The following is an 18,814-nucleotide window of genomic DNA, read 5'->3' as shown; positions in this document are numbered from 1 at the left end:
CGGGCCCTTTACGTAAGCTACATCTGACTTCTGGTCTTTAGTGAGCCCCTACTGTATGCAGTGAGATGTTGCCTCTTCCTATTGTGTTTTCCAAGTATACTCTTTTGATTAAAACCTGTGTTCACAGAACCTCTACTGCTAGCGTGTAAAGCATTCTGAAACTATATCTGTTTGATTTTTTTTTTAATTATGCAAAGAATAGGCTTGGCTTGCATGTTGTAAATGGCTTCAGCTGTGACTGTGATTATTTGTGGTCACAGAGGCCAGTGTGTTCCTGTTTGGGTTGTGGCTTTGTTCAGAATTAAGAGGCTTATAAAGGAAGCCATAGAAACCCTGAGTTCCCCAATTGCCGTGGTACAGGAAACAGGACAATTAGTCAGCATCCATTGTCCCCATCAGATTGTTTTAAGATACAATTTCAAGACACTCTGACAACACCACATGGCTCGATGATGTGGTTGTTCAACATCAGGCACACTTATGTCAAGGTTTGCTTTAGGAACAATTGTAGGAAGAACATTTTTGCAACTTTCATAAAATTCCTTTTTGTGACATGGTCCTTAGGTTCCAGGCCCTTTGTGCAATAGTCAGAGGTGATGCAGAGAGGGAAAACCCTGTCTCCTCTCATTACTGGTCTACTTTATTTGGTCAGCTGGCTGAGTGGCCATGCCTGGAGCCATCCTTAGCCATGTTCACAGGTGCTACTGTTGGGACCCCATGCTGGCATCCCTGTGAGGAGCAGTTTGCAAGTCCACGCCTGACTTGGCATGTCGGCCCCTGTGACTTTCCTTGGAGGCTCCTGTTTGAAGTCACTGTAGGTTTCTTGTTGGGGTTCTTGTGTGATCAGCTCTGTCTGAGGTGCTGCTCTGCAGAACTGCTGCCCAGCTCCTTTACATGCCCCGCAGTGAATGGCCTAAATTCCGTCCAGACTCCGTCCCATGTTCCCTGTAAACCACTCCTCCGGCCCTTGATGGCCTAGCCCTTCCTTGGAGGTCCTCCCAAAGGGAGTGTCATCAGGTGCCACACCTAGCGTGCTGAATCACCCTGGGGCGGGGCCGGGACAGGAGTCATTTTTGAAAGCTCCCCAGGTGATTCTGATGTGTACCTCCCACCAAAACCACACTTGGAATGATTCTTTTTTATCTTTCACTTTTTTTTTTTTTTTTTTTAATTATTGTAACCCACCTGAGATTCTTAGATAAGAACTAAGCAACAAAATTGACATTTGAAATCCAATGTGGGTTAAAGCATTATGGAACACATTTGTTGTCTTTTGGTAACTTTGTATTACTCAGAACATGCATCCCTGCTTCTGATGACATTTTCAATGAAAAGGGCAAGGTGGAGGTGGTGGGGTGGGTGGAATTTTATAAGTGATTGAATACGTTTCTCTGCACTGCCGGTCCCTGGAATTATTTTTTTTTTATGAATATTTGAGATTTCCTGTCCCTGTCCACAGGAGAATAGAGGTTTACCTGGAGCTTCTTGACTGTGTTGATAAGAGGCCCTGTCTTCTGGATGCGCCTTCTACACAGTTGTCGTATTCTTTGGACTTCTAGTTCTGCACCAGGCTGTATCTGTAGCTCCCTGAGGCCTCATTCTTGGGCCGCCACTCTGCTTTGCCCTTATCCCTTCCAGAGCCAGGTCACCAACCCTTGCCAGCCTCCCAAATCTCAGTCTGTGGCTCTGCTCTGACATTTGGTGCTGATTTTCCAGTTATCTTGGACTTGCTCCTGTCGGGGCAAACCCTGGATGAACAGCTTGGGCATCACCAGGGAGGCTGGGGGATGCCTGTTCTTGGGCCCCACCCACCCAGACCTACCAGAACCAGAATCTGCGTTTTCATCGTTCCCCAAGACCTCTGTGCGTGTTGCTGTGAGGGACGTGCTGGTCTGTGGGGCGTCTCCCCTTCTCCCTCTCTCCCATCTCATCCTATCTCCTGCTCTTTTTCCACACTGTAAATCATGGCTTTGCTTTCTGTTTGAGTCTTTCTTCCATTTTCTATCCATTCAGATACTTACCGACTGTCTCCCAGAGCTAGGTGTTAAAGGTAGCAAAACCAGACCCGAGGCCTACCTTTGTGGAGCTCAGTGCCTAAAGGGAGAAGCAGCTGTTAAATACACACTGAATTAGAAGTGTGACATTAGGAAGAGTACCCAAGAGAAAGCAAGTCATAGAGGACTTGCCTGGGAGGCCTGGGAAGGGAGCAACACTTGGGCGGAGCACCAGGATGATCAGGAGTTAATCAGACGCATGGCAATCGGAAGGGCAGCTTGTGCAAAGACCCAGCTCCACAGGGAAGGCTTATAGGGAATTAGGAAGAGCGTTTACTTGCCCTCAAGACCCTCCTCTGTGTTTGCTCTTGCACCTAACCCTGCCAGATTTACAACTCTTTTCCTGGGATTGGAGGTGTGCACCTCTGCACTTGGCTGGGTTTTTTGTTGTTGTTGTTTTTAACTTACTATTAAATATAAAATTGTATTCTTTTTTTTTTTTCCCCTCACTATGTTAAAATAGCCAAGACAGGCTACGCATGAAGAGAAAAGGTTTGTTTAACTCGGTTTTGGAGGTTCAAGGGCATGGCAGCGGCATTGACTCAGTTCTCTGCTGTGTCACAACCTGGGGGACAGTAGTGGCAGGAGGGTGTGGGGGAGCAGGGGTTGCATCTCAAACCAGAAGCAGAGGGAGAGGACGGACAGGGTCAGACTTGTCCTTTAACAACAGACCTCCTGAGAAAACTGCCAAAGGGGTCTCCCGAGAAAGACCTCGCACTTCCAACAACCTCAGGACCTCCTGCGGGACCCCACCTTCCAAGCTTCCACCCCCTCCCAGCAGCACCTCCTGGGGACCAGGCCCTCAGTCACAATGGAGCCCTGGGGGACACAGGCCATCTTGGAAGCATACATGCTAACAGGCGGGAAGATGTACGAATTGTGCACGTAGCGCCTGATGGACGTTCAGAGCGAGCGCCGAAGCTCATTAGCTCGCACACCCAGACGGGGAAAGCGCCCGGGGCCCGGCGGGGACCACCACCCTGCCTCGGTCAGCCTTGTAAGCGTACTGACACCTTGACCCCGTGCGGCCAGCCTCCTTTATCCACGGCACCATTAGAGAAGTTCGTTCTTGTCGTCGGTTGCTCACGCCTTGGCTTTGCTGCGCGGTGGCGCACGGTGTGACCACTGAACTGCAGTTGGTGCGTCTACCACCAGTGGCCCTTTAGGCCTTTTTCCACGTGGGACTGTGAGGAACAGCCTCCTGTGTGTCTTCTTGTGAATTAATGTACATTTTTCTGTTGGGAGCGTGCCCGTGGATGGGAGCGTTTTGTCACAGAACGTGCATATGTTCGTCCTGGTATATATTGTGCAGCAGTTTCTGGAAGTTGTCGCTTTGGTTTATGTTCTCGTCAGCCTGCGTGGGAATCCCACCTGCTCCACAGCCTCCACGGAGGTCAGTCTGAACTCTAGGCAGCCCAGAGGGTGCGAGGAACTATGGCTTCGTGGTTTTACTTTGCATTTCTTTCAGAAATCATGTGGTTGAGTACCTGTTTGTTTTCTTCCTATTTTCTAATGGTTGTTGTAGGAACACTTGATGTAGTCATTTTTTTGTTGTTGTTGTTTGTTTTTTTTGTGGTGCTGGGGATTGAACCCAGGACCTTGTGCATGCAAGGCAAGCACACTGCCAGCTGAGCTATGTCCCCAGCTCTTCATGTAGTCTTTATAGATCTGTATATTGCAATTATCTTCTATTCTGTGGGTTGTCTTTTTGCTCTTCTAAATGTTGTCTTTTAATAAGCAGAAGTCCTTAATTTTAATATAATCCAGTTTATCAATAAATCTGATCATGTTTTAAATGATTTTTAGGCCCCAGTTAGTTCTGTAAAACCTGAGGGGTAGAATACACAGATACCTAAGATAGCAAAACATAAATAAGAAATTTAAAGCCTGGGAAGTTAGAAGAAATTAGAAGATATAGACCTGCAAGATACTCAGCAAATAAGCCATGTAGTTCTACAGACGTGTTTTGATTGAGCTTAGAACTTAGAAGTGAAAATGCAAATGGAACATGGTTTGTGGACATTTTTCTTTACCTGTGAGTTTCTCAGACGACATGGAATCAAAAGAATTTTAAAAACCATCAAAGAGAATAGAAAGCTCACCTGCGAAACGATACCTCAAGGACGTGGAAGGTAGGAGAGTAACCTATGTCAGCCTAGAACAAAGTGTGCTCTTCTGAAGTGAGCTTCAGAAAAGCGCTGTCTTCCTGCCAGGAAGAATCTCTTGATAGACGAGCAATAAAATTCTCCAAGTCATCATAAAGAAAAAGAAAAAAAAATAAGACAACAGTTGCGAAGGGCCTGGGTAGGCTGAGGCATTCCCAGGTAGCAGGTAATTTGCATATGACATCACTGACAGGTGTGTTTCACCTTACAGGTTATTCAACGATAGTTATGACCTCCCGGTTACGCGCGTTGGGTGGAAGAATTAATAACATACGCACCTCCGAGTTACCCAAAGAGAAAACTCGATCGGAAGTCGTCTGCAGCATACGCTTTTTAGATGGCTTGGTCCAGACCTTTAAGGTTAACGTAAGTTCTCCACCTTTGTTTTCTGCATAAGGGCTCCAAAGAAATAGTTCTCTCTGGGCTTACAAAATGAAGGGGAAAAATGATTTTAGGATGAAAGCTTGAGATTTCAGGTCTCGTCTGTTGAGATTGGACTGGAAAAACTCCCAAAGTCTTGGCCCATGTCTCGCTGTTCCCTGCTCCTTTGTGACATGAACCGTAGGATCCTCAGCTACTTCTGCTCCCGTGAAGTCCCCACCTACCTCCGGAAGCAGAGCTGGTTCTGGATGATGGGGCCCTGCATATGCTTCATTAGATCCCATTTTTAAAAATGGTTGTAATGATTAGATTACATGTCGCCCATTAAACGGTGGGCTCCTTGAAGACAGGAAGGTTGTCCTGGCTGGCACGGGGCTAGTATGCAGAAGGTGCTCGTTAAATGGTGAGGGGGTGGGTCATGAGACGGGCAGCCTCCGTGGCAGGGCTCATGGAGATCCTGGCTTCTTCCACTGACAGTCTCGACAGAGCCAGGGCTGGGAACAGGGCCTCCAGGCCAGCAGCTCTCAGATGCTGGGACAGTAGCAGCCCCTGCTGCCCATCCACTCTGGTCACTGCCAGCCGTGACCTTGGCTTCTCTCCTAGCCTCTGGCCAGTCCTAAAGGGGTCAACCCCAGCCTTGAACCGACTGCCGTATCTGCCCCAGCCTGGAAAACCTAGTATGTGAGGAAAGGTGTCAGAAGAGAGCTGGACAAGAGAGCAGTTTGGTGACCCAGAACCCCTGCAGCTTCCACCCACCCACCCGTTTGCCTCCTGTGGCCCCAGGTGCTGGGACCTTGGTGCAGGCAAGAGGAGAAGGTAGTTTCCATGAAGCTTAAAAGCATGATGGGTGCTACATCTCCTTCCAGACTGGGCAAGGACCACCACCAGCAGCTGTGGCTGCAGGCGTCTCCCCAGGAATGGGCAAAATCGAGACCCTTTGCCTGGCAAAGAGTCGAGGTGATCAGTGGAGACCCGTGTTGTCCGGGCTTCTAGCTACAGCTCCCAGGCCTCCAGCCCTTCCCCAGGGTCAAGGAGCCATTCTTCTGAGGGTGGGAAGTGTTCTCGTAGGAAGAAGGAGAAACTCCAGCCTGGGACTTCGCTTGTCTAGTTAGTTGTCTCCAAAGCCTAATTAGGGGGTCCACACACACCAGTGACCTGGCACTGTGGTTTCAGTGTCAGGCAAGCCTCTGCAGCCCCGCAGATGCTGACTGCTTTCGGGCGCTTTTGGTCGGGTCTTTCATGTTTCCTCCAAAAAGCGACTACTTTGGTTCTACAAGACCTGTCTTATGTATAGTTTATTTTTTAATAATAGGAAGTCCTGAGAAGGTGACAGGCGTCACGTCTGGATGCTGTAAGCTGACGGCGTAATCCATGTGTGACTTCTCTGTTAAAATCTGTGTTCGTGCTGGCGGTATTCTTCCACCACATGCCTTCTTCCTGATGAGAATGTGACTTTTCACTGGTATAGAACTCATGTATCCAGTCAGCAAGTGTTTCCTGAGCACTTACTCTGGGCCTGGCTTTGTTCTGGTCACAGAGAAAACTGTAGTGAGCAAAACAGAGCACAGTTAGTGCCCTTTTGAAGTTTACATCCCAGTGGGAGATGGATAGGACAGTCAGTTTTTAGACATGATCTGGAAGCCTCACTGGTAAGGTGAATGTGGTTGTCTGGAGAAAGCACTTTCCAGGAAGAAGGAACAGCAGTGCAAAGACCCTGAGGCAGGAGCCCATAGAGTGTGGTTGAAGAACAGTACAGACACTAGTGTGTCTGGAGTGGAAGAAGCAAGAGAGAGTAGCAGGAGATGAGGTCAGAGAGAGAACAGGGATGAGAGCAGAGTGGGCGATCATTGCGGGAGCACTGGTTTTCATACTTCGTGAGGCGAAAGCACTAGTAGCTTTGGACAGGGACTTGACATGATCCGACTCAAGTGCCCCTTCTAATGCTGTGTGGGCAGTTGCCAGGGAAGGAAAGGGCTGAGAGGCTGTGAGAGCAATCTAGGGGAGATGCTGATGATGGGGCAGGGCGGGCTTGTGGAGGTGGCTGGGAGGAATCCACGCCTGGAAACGCTTTGAAGATGGAGCCAGTAGGATTTGCTGATCGCTGGGATCTGGGGTGTGAAAGTCTGAGAGGCCTCAAGGTGACTCCAGGGTTGGGCCTGAACAGCCTGGCAACACAGAGTTGCAATTTATAGAGATGGGAAGGCGTGGAAGGGCAGGTTTGGAGGTGGAATTGACCAGTTCTGCTGTGGACCTGTGAAGTTTGAGGTGTCCATTATTTGTCTCCACAGAAACATAGAGATGATGATAGGTATACACATCAGGCCAGGGTTATCAGTGTGGATGGCAGCAAGGTGGAGACGGTGTTCCAGGCCATGAAGCTGGGTAAGATGACCTGAGAAGCGAGGGGCCAGAAGATAGGGTAGAGGCCTGAGGTTTAAAGGTGTAGTGGTGGCAGTACTAGGAGGCTGAAGGGGACCAGCTGGGGAGGCAAGAGGAGACCACCACGCATGAATGTCTGAGAAACTTGGGTAAAAATGCATTGTCGGAAGGAGCGACCAGCCCTGTGACGAGCGGGTAAGGCTAGGGCTTGCCCGAGTGCTGGTCATGGGTCTCAGAAGCTTGCAGAGGCCCGGTACAGAGCTGGCAGGGTGGAGCTCCAGGGCCTGGCTGCAGATTGGAATGTCCCTCACTTTGTGATTTCCTGCCTGTGGGGGTCATTTTCACAGAAATGCCCAGACCCTAGCTGGACCATCTGGGCAAGAAGCATCCTCCGGGAAGCTAACTGGACGTGTCCACTCCGACCCCAGCCAGGAGCCCGTGGGGCACTGGCAGTGAGCCAGGGTAGAAGAGCGGAGCTCTGGTGTGGTGGGGATGGGGACAGGCCTGTTCTTATCGGAAACGTGTCTTTAATTCTATTGCAATTTCTTTTGAGAGTTGGGTGAATCATACATAACTGACACCCAAGTGCTTGAATCAGGCGCTGGAGAAGAGAGATGCGGCACAGGGGGAGCACTGGAGCCCGAGTCCGGGGTGAGGGTGCTGGGCACGTGGCCTCTCTGTGCCCTGGTTGCTCCTTGGCCAGGGGGATGGGGATGGCTGTTTTGCAAAATTGCCACAAATATTGGCGGTCCGATGTGAAAAGGGCGCGTGGTATCATATCTGCTGCATGTAGGTATCCAGTACATCAGAGCTGTGAGCGACATGTGATTCTAGCAAGGGGAGCAGGTAGCTCTTTGACACATTGATCTTTTAAGTCTCATTGTCCCAAATGTGGGATGCCTGTTAAACTGAATAACAAATCTACCACTTCAGGTACCTTTTGAAATAAATACTATGTTTTTATTTATTTTTTCTTTTTTGTGCTTGGCATAGAACCCAGGGCTTCACATGTTCTAGGCAAGTGACCTACCGCTGGGCTACACCCCAGCATTGTTTTATATCTTATTTTGAGGCAGGGTCTCACTAGGTTGCCCCGGTTGACCTTGAACTTGTGATTGCCCTGCCTCAGCCTCCCAGGTACCTGGGATTATAGGTGTGTGCCATTGTGCCCAGCTAGGACTGTTTTTAAAGTTCTGTGCCTCTGAGAAAAGCAGTGGGCGAATGACCAGTGTTGGAAAAACTCTCTCTACCTATACAATCTGTGTAAATATGAAAACACACCCAGGGCATGGATGTCCTTGATCATGAGCTTCACCCTACTTGAATGCACCTGTGTCAGTTTTGCTGCAACATCCTCTTAATTGGAAGACTTGGGATTGGCTGGGTTAGGAGAGCCTCTCGCAGTTGGGAGGGCGAATGGCTCAGGACCTGGAACGTGGGGCCTGATCATTCTCCCCACCCACCTGGATCCATGGATGGTGCCCTGGGTGGACGGGCCCTGGGCTGGCCAGGGGTGTGTTCAGAGAGGTCATGTCTCAGGTTCCTCCTACAGACCAGATCCTGTGAGGCCTCTGAGGGGCCTGTCAGGAAATTCTCCTGGTCCTGGCCACTGTGACCTATTTCAAGTCCATTATCTGTTGTCAGACACTCAAACGAAGAGCTGCCTTTGCCGCTTCTGTGCCCTGTCCATTTCTGATTCAGTGTCCTTATGCTGAACGTTTTGGTTCAAGGGACCCCCGAGAAAGCTGCCTGGTAAAATAGAATCTGCTGTAGCATGCTGCTGTAGCAGCAACCCCTGCCTCCCCCCCGCCCCCCGCCTTGCCTTTACTATGCCTGGCCATCAACCTCAAAGGCCCACACACCTAGAAGGGAGGGAGCCCTTGGCCCTGTTGTCCTTGCAGACCCAGTCAGGGGTTGCTTCTGCCTGCCCCCAGCTGGAGCCCACGGTTTGTATTGTCCCCTTGTGTCCATGGAGCCCCACGGGTTTGATGTACTTGGCAGTATTTGACACTCCATGTTACAGCTGCTACTTCCATGGCCAGCAGGAAAGGGACGCTGACCCTGGCTCTGTCCCGTGCTCACACCATGCCTGGTTGTAAACACTGAGTGGTGAAGCGGCGGAGTCCCCTCCAGAGCGAAGTGTGACTGAACGTCGCGCCGTCTCCTCACTTCAGATGCCGGGAGGCAGCGAGGCAGATAATGATAATCCCACAGGGCGACACAGGCCAGCTCACTCTGAGGGTATTTCCAGTGGCACTCGAGTATTTTTAGCAGGTAGTCAAGAGTTTTCCTCCCCAGTGCACACTCTCGGGTTCCTGTAGGGGTAGGAGCTGCAGGCACGTCCCGAGGAGCCAGCAGAAGCTGACCCGGGATTAGTGTTCGTGGTGGGTGATCCACGGGCAGGTCACAGCGAGGTTGATGTGATCACGTGTGTGGGTTGTCCAGTGCAGGCATCCCTGGGAGCCTCAGCTGAGGGGAAGGAAGACATCAGAAAGTCCGCTCACACCGGCTTACGTGGTATTTCTTGGTTCCGTCTTAGCCCTCCTCCGTGTATACATCATGCACCTTTGTGACTTGGAATTTGTGAACACTTTTGTCACTTTGGGAAATGCGTGTGTATAGAGTCTCTGAATATATTAACTCACTTTGGTGGGCAGTAAAGATGTTGTCACCACCAGTTCTTAAGATTTTTCCCATTCTATTCCCCCGCCCCCTACCAGAAACAAGACACTGGCCAGTCGCTTCTGGACATGGCATACACCCACCTGGGCGTGACTGAAAAGGAATACTTTGGTTTGCAACATGGCGACGACTCGGTGGACTCCCCCGTAAGTGCCAGCCTGTAACGTGTGCTAAACTCCTGCCCAGGTTGGTTTTATAGCTTATGTTTTCTTACCAACAGAGATGGCTTGAGTCAAGCAAACCCATCAGGAAGCAGTTAAAAGGTTGGTGTGATCTTTTCGTTTGAGTTGGACATTGGGTGTGTGGGGACCCATTTCCTTCGGTCAGCAGGGTGCCTGTCACATCGGCCACCCAGATTCCAGGGGGCTCAGGAGACGGGTGAGCTGCCTGCTCCCCATTTGACTTGTAGGTTAGCAGATATGCTTACAGATCAGCCCTCAGGATGCTCAGCCAACTGTAGGTGAGGAAGGGATAGACCAGTATAGGATGCTCAGAGCCAAGGAAGGCGTGGAAGAAGGATGGCCTTTCTCAGCCCAGGGTGAGAGCCGGGATGGGCAGGACAGACACAAACCAACCCTGTATTTCCTGCAGTTCAGGTACAGTCCCTGGAAACGAAGCCACAGGTAGATAATGTCTCAGACTTAAAAGATTGATCCTTTCAAAACATGACTCGCCCAGCACACCTGGGCCCCCTGCTATCTGTCAGCTCCCAGTTAGGTGGCCGGTCCAGCCATGCCTCACCCCTGTGCTCTGCCCTGATCTGCGCTCAGCCTGGTTTTCCACCACAGCGGCCACTGTTCCCATCAGGGCCCCTCAGACCTCAGACACACCTGGCCAGTCTGCAGCGCCTTCCCTCAGTCTGTTTCTCCGGGAATGCCTTTCTCCTGTGTCTACCTGCTGCTGCTCTGCAAGGCTCCCGGACCCCATCTCCTACCAGAAGCCTTGACCCTGTGTCTTCCCTTCACGTGTCACTGCCTGCTTCTTGGCTGCTGCACTCACCTTCATCTCATGGTCTTGTGCCCTTGGCTTCCTCCCAGAACTGCAGGTCCTCGAGGGTTGGATCCTTGCTGCGTTCCTCCCTCGAGTGCTCCTGGCACCTGACATACAGGAGGTAGCCAGTGAGTGGCCAGGGGGTATTGGGCAGGTGGACTTGTGTACATACACATAAGGCCCCTACACCTGCCCCAGCCCCCAGGTGGGAAGAGCAGACGGAGCAGTCATATCTCTGACCCCTCTGCTGCCCTCTTCTGGAGCCACCTCAGAGTCCTTCCCTCCCGTGATCATGACCTTAGGGTTCAGGAGCACCCAAGGGAGCCAGAGCCCCAGGCACTGTTTGAATTCACAGACTGAGCACACATGAGGCAGGACACAGGCTGTCATTGGTTTTCTCCCTAGCTCGTTCTTGCGGCAAGCAGACTAGGCAAAGTCCTGGGCTACGTGGTGGAAATCCAGCCCAAATCAGATTTGGACCTTGCCCCCAAGTATCTCACAGCCAGTTGTGGAAAAAGACGAGGACGAAGAGTTCTGTGATGTACTCACCACAAGATAGGAGGCCCTGGGTGTGCAGAAGAGGACAAGAAAGTCAGAGCAGCCAGGCCTGAGCCCCAAAGGTGGCCCCCTGCAGAATGTGAGGCAGAAAGGTTGGAGAGCATCCCAGGGCAGGGGAGCACTTTGCTGTCCCCTGAGTGCTCAGGGTCAGCCAGCACACAGCTACAGCACCACCCTCTGGCTCCCAGGCACACCTGCAGAGGTGCGCTCAGGGGCACACCCACCATTAGAGATTAAACACCAGCAAAAGGAAAGGTAAATGGTCCTGAAGAGGGGGAAGGGTGGAGCCCAGGATGAACCAGGGTAGAAAAGGAGGTGAGCCACAGGACCAGCGAGGGAGCAGGCCAAGAAGGCTTGAGTTCAGAGCAAAGAAGTGCTAAGCACAGAGACAGGACCAGAGCATGTTTACCAGGTGCTAGAGGGGATGAAACTGACAAGAAGATGATGTTGGGAACTTAGCAACACAGTCTTATCTTCTGTTGCCATGTCGATCAGAAGAAATGGACTAATTTTATCCCCACAAGTCAATTGACTCTAGGTGTTGATGCATAAAGTCATATTTGAGTGTGTTCTTTGTGTAATGTTCACTAGCATATTAATCATGTTAATACATGTTGCATTGAAAGCATGAAATGTTTTTGAGTATAAAAATGACTTTGAAATGTGGAATAGCAGTCAGAAACCTCAGTGCTACAGTTCTGGGTTTGTCACTAGCTGTGTGACCTAAGGCAAGTCACATCTCTAAGCCTGTTGGCTTATCTATAAAATGGAGTTATCAATAGCAGCTTAGCCTTCTCACAGTCACGACTGTGTTTAACTTCTGTGTACTTGACAATGTTTGAAAGTATGGATCACTGTAATAATGTAAGCTAGTACTTCTTTGTGAATTGATTCAAAGATCTTAAGAATTCCTGATAGAGATAACAGAGTGCATCATGTAAACATGGCCTAAGTCAAACGTGATCGGGAATAGATGCTGCCGCAGCCTCTGCTGAGGTTGCATAAGTGCTTCACGTTCTGTAGACTTGGAGATTTCTGAAACAGTTAACTTCTGCTCTCCTTTTTGGAAATTAGTCCTTTTATAATGGAAAAACTATGGCTGAGTGAAAAGTACACCACTTGTGGGAGAGTAGCAACTGGTATACGGTGACTCTTTTAAAGGGAAAATTTAACGTGTTTTTGAAAAATGTTGTAGGAGGTTTCCCCTGTACCCTGCATTTTCGAGTAAGATTTTTTATACCTGATCCCAACACACTGCAGCAAGAACAAACCAGGTAATAACATTTTCTTAAAGTTTTCTACTTAATGTATAAAATGTGCTCTTCATTTTATGATAATGGCCAGATGGTGTCATTTGGGTATAACTGCACCAACCATTATGATTGAAGTAAGGGTTTGGGGTACATCTATTGAAATTTTGGTTGGTGAATTAGCGTTCTATGGTGGGCCTGTTCCTCTCACCTGATTTGGTAGTTCCCAGCACACTGGCTCCCCCGCCTCCCTCTCACCTCCCTCCCCATTCCTGGCTGGTGAGCACAGCATGTTCCACAGATGGAAGGCCCTGTCCACTGAGAGGCTGGGTTTAGAAGACAGATGTGTAGAACAGTTGTCCGCAGGTCACATAGCACAGTCTCTCTGGAGAGAGGCATCCGGGCCCTTGAGGACCAGACCCTGCTGTAATCAGCCGTTCTGACCAGGTTCCAGTTTGCAGGAGCTGGGAAGGAGCACAGGCTGGGTCCAGCCTGTCTGTCGGTAAACCATCAGCTGCGGGAAGCTTGGGAACCAGATCAGGGAAGGTACCCGGAAGGGAGCCGTTTACCCCTCAGGGCTGGGAGTCTGTGCTGGCTCTGGTCGTCCTGGCAGGTGGGTTTTCTGGGTGGGGAACAGGGCATTTAGAACGAGGGTGGGCAGCACAGGCAAGCTGTTGCTCTTGGACTGTGGGCTTCACCAGCTGCCCACCAGACCCTGCTCCATGGCAGCATTTAGCCCCTTTATGACCCATCCCTTTATTGTTCTTAGGGAGAAAAACCACATCACCAGGAAGAGACAGTGGATGTTTAGGGTCATTGACCCTGTGCTCATGGTGACCATGAGACCATCACCACTCAGGTGGCGTTGACCAAGTGCTGTCTCATTTTTCGTTTCTTCATTTTCTTTTTAATGGTGATCACACAATCACATTTTAACTTTTAATGTTTGCAAAGCAAGCGTTAGCCTCTTACCCCGTTGCCTCTTTGTGCACCCCTTCCCTCCACAATAGCAGACGCTGGGAATTCGGCTCTTTGCTGTTCTATTTTAAGCCTGTGTACGGAAGGTTCATCGTGACTCCCTGGGTAACCCCAAGGCAGTGACCCTGCTTGGAGTCTTCCCTGCGTGGCTCTCACCCTGGTCGACCGGGGACAGGGCAGAACCACTCAGCTCATAAGCTGTCGAACACTACATGGTGACACTATGAGAAGTGTTCTCCATGACCCTGCCAGGGTCTCCCCAGAACAGTACTAAACAACAGATTTTGTTTGAGGGACACTTTACAGTGAGATGAAGGCATAGGGCACGTGCCTATAGTTCCTGCTAATGGGAGGCTGAAGCTGGAAGATGGTTCAGGAGTTGGAGACCAGCCTGGGCAATAGAGTGAGGCCCAGGCTTAAAAAAAAAAAAAAAAAAAAAAAAAAAAAAGACATGAAGAATTATGTGTGTGTACTGTACTTATGTGTACGTGGGTTATGTGTTATATACACTGTGTAATGTGTGTGATTGTATGTGTTTATGTATACATGTAGGTATATGTGGTAGTCTAACCATCAGATATTCTTTAAATCCCATTAAATATGTTTCATATGTCATTTCATAATGCAGTACACACATACAAATTACTGAAGCAAAAGTTTTGCAACACTGTACTAATTCAAAACACACTGCAGTTTTCTGTTCCATTTCCTTTTTTTAAAAAATGCCAGTTGCGACCCACTAAATTGGCTTCACCATGAGGTAGTAGTGGACTTCGGTCCCAGGTGTGGACAGTTCTGCACACACTGGTGACTGTCACCATCTCCTTATCTGCTACCTGTGTTGCTGGAACCCCAGATTTGTGGCACTCGCTGGCATGGTAGAGCTCTCCAGTGACAAAAGCTGAAGGCAAGGATCCCCAGGGCTGGCTGACCCAGGAGTCCCTCTCCAGAACCCAAGTGGTCATTGGCCGTTCTCCTGTGTCCCTGTGGGGAAAAAGCTTGCTGCTCTCCCAGGTCTGCTGAGCATTGCTGGTGTTTGAGGGGCAGCTGAGGAAATGTAGGGTGTTTGGGTGGAGAGAAGGCTCAGGGAGAGGTGAAGCCGCCCACTTCAGCTCTCCAGAGTGGTCGTAGGAAAAGGGGAGCGGATGTGACAGTCATGGAGTTATGGCCGGGTGGAGGTGGGGGCTACAGAGAGGCAGACTTGAGCTCAAGACGAGCAATAGACTAGTTCTTGTCCTTCCCCAAGTCCCAGGTAAAAATCGGTTTGTCCATGTCTCTTGAAATTCACCAGCTCAGATCTGAGTGCCCACTCCCCACCTAGAGGTGTGTGTCCTCTGCAGCCTGCAGCAGGGCCTTGCATGCGGGCACGAGGTTCCTCAGTGTGGTGGGAGCCATGGCGGCAGCCGCCCCCGTGGCTCCTATAAGGCTTGGGGGCCGCCAAGACTGGAGAGGTTCCCCCTATGCTGTGTCAGGATTCCACCATGAATTCACGTGCTTTTAAAGAATTCACACGAAAGCTTTGACCAGTTTTCCTGGCACATAGTTTCTCATTGGGCTCCAGCTTTGTAGCCTGTCCAAATTGAGTTCTCTTTGAAGAAAATTTGGTTCCAAAAAGTCAGAGCAGTATAGAGATAGTATTTGTTGGTTTTGTTTCTTGATAAGGATCCAGACAAGGAGAAATTCAGTGCTTTTTTCAGAAGTTGAGGTCATGGATGGGGTTTGACTTTAAGAAGGGTCATTACATTTCCCAATTTAGGCATGCTGAGTTTATCTTGTAAATAACTTTCCTTTATTCTTATTGCTAAATAAATGTCTTTTTTTATTGTGAGCCTCCACAACTGCTGTTTCTGATAAATTTAGATTGTTCTAAACAACTTCATTTACTGTCGCTTTCAAAAATTTAAGCTCCTTTTCAAGATCCCTGAGTAGACCCCTAAGTTTAGGTTGCAGCCCACAATTCTGCTTTCTTTACATGTGATGTCGTGGGGTTGACTCAGAAACTTCACCAGCCTATGACAAGTAGCCTTTGGTGAGTGGCGATCTGAGGCTCGTGTTATTATTTATATCCCTCAGAGAGCATACTGACTCCTGGGCTCTTCAGCACAAGCCCAGCCTGACCAGTGGACTGTCTATAACTCTCCCCTCCCTTCTTTCTCTCAGTAGCACTGTAGGAGGAGAGAACACTTAATTCTGGTTAAATGTCAGCTTGGATAAACATAGAAACAGGCTAGAAAGGACTGATCCCATCCTCCTAGGTGGGAAGGATGGGGAGTCCAGTACTGCAGAGGCATAGCCGGCATGATGCGTTGCCGCCTCTGAACACCAGCCAGGTGCTCTGCCTGTTATGGGTAGTGGTGATAATTATAATCAAAGTAGTAACATCAGTTATGACATAGAGCCCCAAGCCTTTCTGTCGTTAAAACACGTAACAGATTGGTTGCATACTGAGATTTTTCTCAGGAGTTTCTAGGTTAAAATAAGTCAGAGCTAACCTGACGTGTCTTATCCTATCTGAGCTTCAATTTCCTTATCGGTAAAAGTGGTAAGGGTGATGGTACCTACGCCACAGAGTCATCAGGGGGCTGCAGTGAGGGGAAGGGTTAGAGTTCCAGGCATACAGCCCAGAACTGTGCCGCTCTGAGGCTGGGGAGCCGTTTGAAGCATTCACATCTCAAAACACCAGGCCCTTGGACCTTATAATCAAAGGAACATGAGAGTGCATTGTTAACTTTGCCAGAATGAGCTCTCCTGCCCTGAGCACTTCTGCCCTGTCTATATTAGATTTCAAGGTTTCCCTTTTGTCGTCTTGGCCAGACCCTGGAATGTCTATCCCATTTGAATCTGGGTTTTAAAAAAGAGTGGGAGCTGGCAGCCAAGTGTCACATGTGTGGCGCATCCCTAAATATAAGTGTCTCCAGGGTGCTGCCTGGCCTGCACGGTGCAGCTCTCGACCTCCCTGTTCCCATCTGTGACAGTGGCACAGACTCACAGGCTGAGGGGCTTGTGACAACTTGTCAGCAAAACAGGTCCAGGCTTTTGAGGTTGAGGCTGCTGGTCGCTCACAGACGAGTGCAGCCTGGAAGTGCTGGCACCTTCTCCTTTACCGATGTTTATGCTTCTGCTCCAGCACCCACAGTTCCTGGGACACAGGAAAAGGCCCAGCTGGGTGTTTGCACCCGAGCCAAGGCAGTGTCTCCACAGAACCCCCTCCTCTTCGCAGCTTTATGCATAGGGAACGTGGGTGTGCGAATGCTGGCATGGTGTTGGGAACAGTGGCCCCGTCAGTGTGCGGGGGCTGCGTGTGCAGAACACAGTGCCTGATTAGGAAGGCCCAGGCTGGGGGCGGGGGCACCTCTGGCAGCAGTACCAGGGTCGCTTCCACCGTCCCTGCTCGACGCCCCCTGGGGTGACCTACACTGACTGGAAGTGCCCCCCTGCCCATCAAGACGTAGGCACCAATATGAGCAGTCATTTCCAGTGGGGCAGCTTTGCAGTACACAGGGTAGCACCCGAAATCCTATACCCCACGCCAATTCAAATACGTCAAAATGTATTTTTATGTATTTTATTTTTTTATTGTACAGATATTGTTCTTGATGCATCAACCCCCTCCCCTGTTTTTTTTTTTTGGCTCATTTCAGTTTGAGTATGAATTAATGAAAGTCATTGTTTTGTAGGCATTTGTATTTCTTACAACTGAAGATGGATATTTGTGAAGGAAGGTAATGAGAATTTTGCATTTTTCTTTTCCTGCCAGACTAGCCAAATTCCTGGTTTTAATCTAATGAGTGTGTATTTCTGAAAACAATATTAAATCTGAGCAAAGACTGAATGTTAAAAACAGCATCTTGTGTGACATTAGGCTCTGGACATCTGTTTTCAACTCAGTCTTGGCTTAGAGAAACTAAGGAGAGATGAACTTCATTTCATGCTATTTCTGCTTTATTACAAAGGTACAGTTATCTTTCTGGTAAAGACCTGAGAAATTCAAAAGGGAGGAAGAGACCCAGAATATAAAATGGACTTCATTCAGGAAGGCAGGTCAGGCCTAATTTAGGTCCTCTTCCAGCCCCTGGTTCCTTGGATGATTCATTTTCTCACTGGGAAGGTTTTTACTTAGACATAAGCATCTGCCTGTGATTCAGCACTTCTTGTGTATCCAGACCATCTAAACGATTGGAAGCTATCCGAGAATAACCCAGAAAGGGGGATGAAATTCCGAGCCAGAGGTCACAGAGCTACCTCCTCCAAATCCTTAGTATTTTCTTGACTTCTAAAAGAAACTGTAGCAGGTAAACGGGTAGAAATAGCCACATCTTACTCCCATTCTCCTCACCCCCTCTCTCCACCCATTAGCTTGGTTCCTGCAGAGAGGGTCATCAGAGGCCACTGGCATGCTATAGCACGAGGGAGCTGGCAGTCTGGTTGGAGGAACAAGACAGGAGCCCATGAAGCAGTTAGGACCAGGGTGGGCAGTGGAGACAGCAGCTGGCACAGGTGTTGAGGAGCTCCTTTTGTTGGTGTGAACTGGAAAAGTCTTTGTGGATTGCTGGGGTGAGCCACAGTTGGGGAGGGTAGAGAAGTGAGGAGCTGGATTTCCTTGGGCAGCAAGAAGCCACCCCCAACCCACCCCCCACACACAGTCCCAGCTTAAACCACACATAAGTGACTTTCACGAGAACAGAGGGGACTCTTCATGTCAAACACAGGCATGCATCTTGCATCCACCTGACAGAGGAGAGCAGCTGAAGGTTTTTAAAAGCAGGAGGAATGTGGTGAGAACCACACCTACACAGATCAAGTCAGTGCACACGAGGGCAGACTGGAAGGAGCCTGGTTCAGTCTAGATGGAAGACAGTGGACAGTCCTGGAGGAAGCATCACAGACCTGCCAGCCAGAGGTCTGGGGCTGCGGCGGGGGAGATCAGAGGGCAGGGACAGCTTGAAATAGGAGCCTCCTTGAGGAGAGGATGGCCAGACCTGTGGACTGTGTATCGGTCATAGAATTACAGAACCCTGCCTGGTGACTTGGCCTGTCCTTTCCTCAAGGTAGGAGCACATCCCCTCACCAACACGACCTATGGCCTTGGGGCGCCTGCTTGGTCACTCCAGTAGTGGGGAGCTCACTCTTCTGAGAGGCAGAGCATCTTAAGATCACCTGCCCCTCTCCTGGGGCCCAGGCTTCCTGTGCAGCCAGACTGTTTCTGCCCTCCCTTCTACACATTTTGTCTTCCCACAGATACTTAGCTGGTACCTGTTAGGAGCAGGTCCTGAACTGTGCAGTGAGATAAGGCAAGGGCCGCCTCCTCAGCAGCTCTCGGCTCGCTCACAGGTGCTGGACAGCGCTGGTCTGCATTCTTCCTCCTCCAAACAAAACA

The 18,814-nt window shown here is 49.7% G+C and overlaps 1 protein-coding gene across 3 annotated transcripts in view; it reads left to right on the top strand.

Moving 5' to 3' along the window:
* Positions 1-18,814, top strand: part of PTPN3 (protein tyrosine phosphatase non-receptor type 3) — a 140,416-nt gene that overhangs the window by 62,562 nt on the left and 59,040 nt on the right. For all 3 annotated transcript variants that reach the window (XM_079112577.1, XM_079112578.1, XM_079112579.1), the window contains exons 2-6: positions 4,431-4,585; positions 9,700-9,807; positions 9,882-9,924; positions 12,405-12,483; positions 17,115-17,159. In XM_079112577.1, the coding sequence (XP_078968703.1) occupies positions 4,431-4,585; positions 9,700-9,807; positions 9,882-9,924; positions 12,405-12,483; positions 17,115-17,159 (430 nt within the window). The remainder of the gene's footprint in view (positions 1-4,430; positions 4,586-9,699; positions 9,808-9,881; positions 9,925-12,404; positions 12,484-17,114; positions 17,160-18,814) is intronic.

Source organism: Sciurus vulgaris (assembly GCF_902686455.1).
Source record: "Sciurus vulgaris genome assembly, chromosome: 15".
Taxonomy (NCBI): domain Eukaryota; kingdom Metazoa; phylum Chordata; class Mammalia; order Rodentia; family Sciuridae; genus Sciurus; species Sciurus vulgaris.
This window is presented reverse-complemented; position numbering and strand designations above follow the sequence as displayed.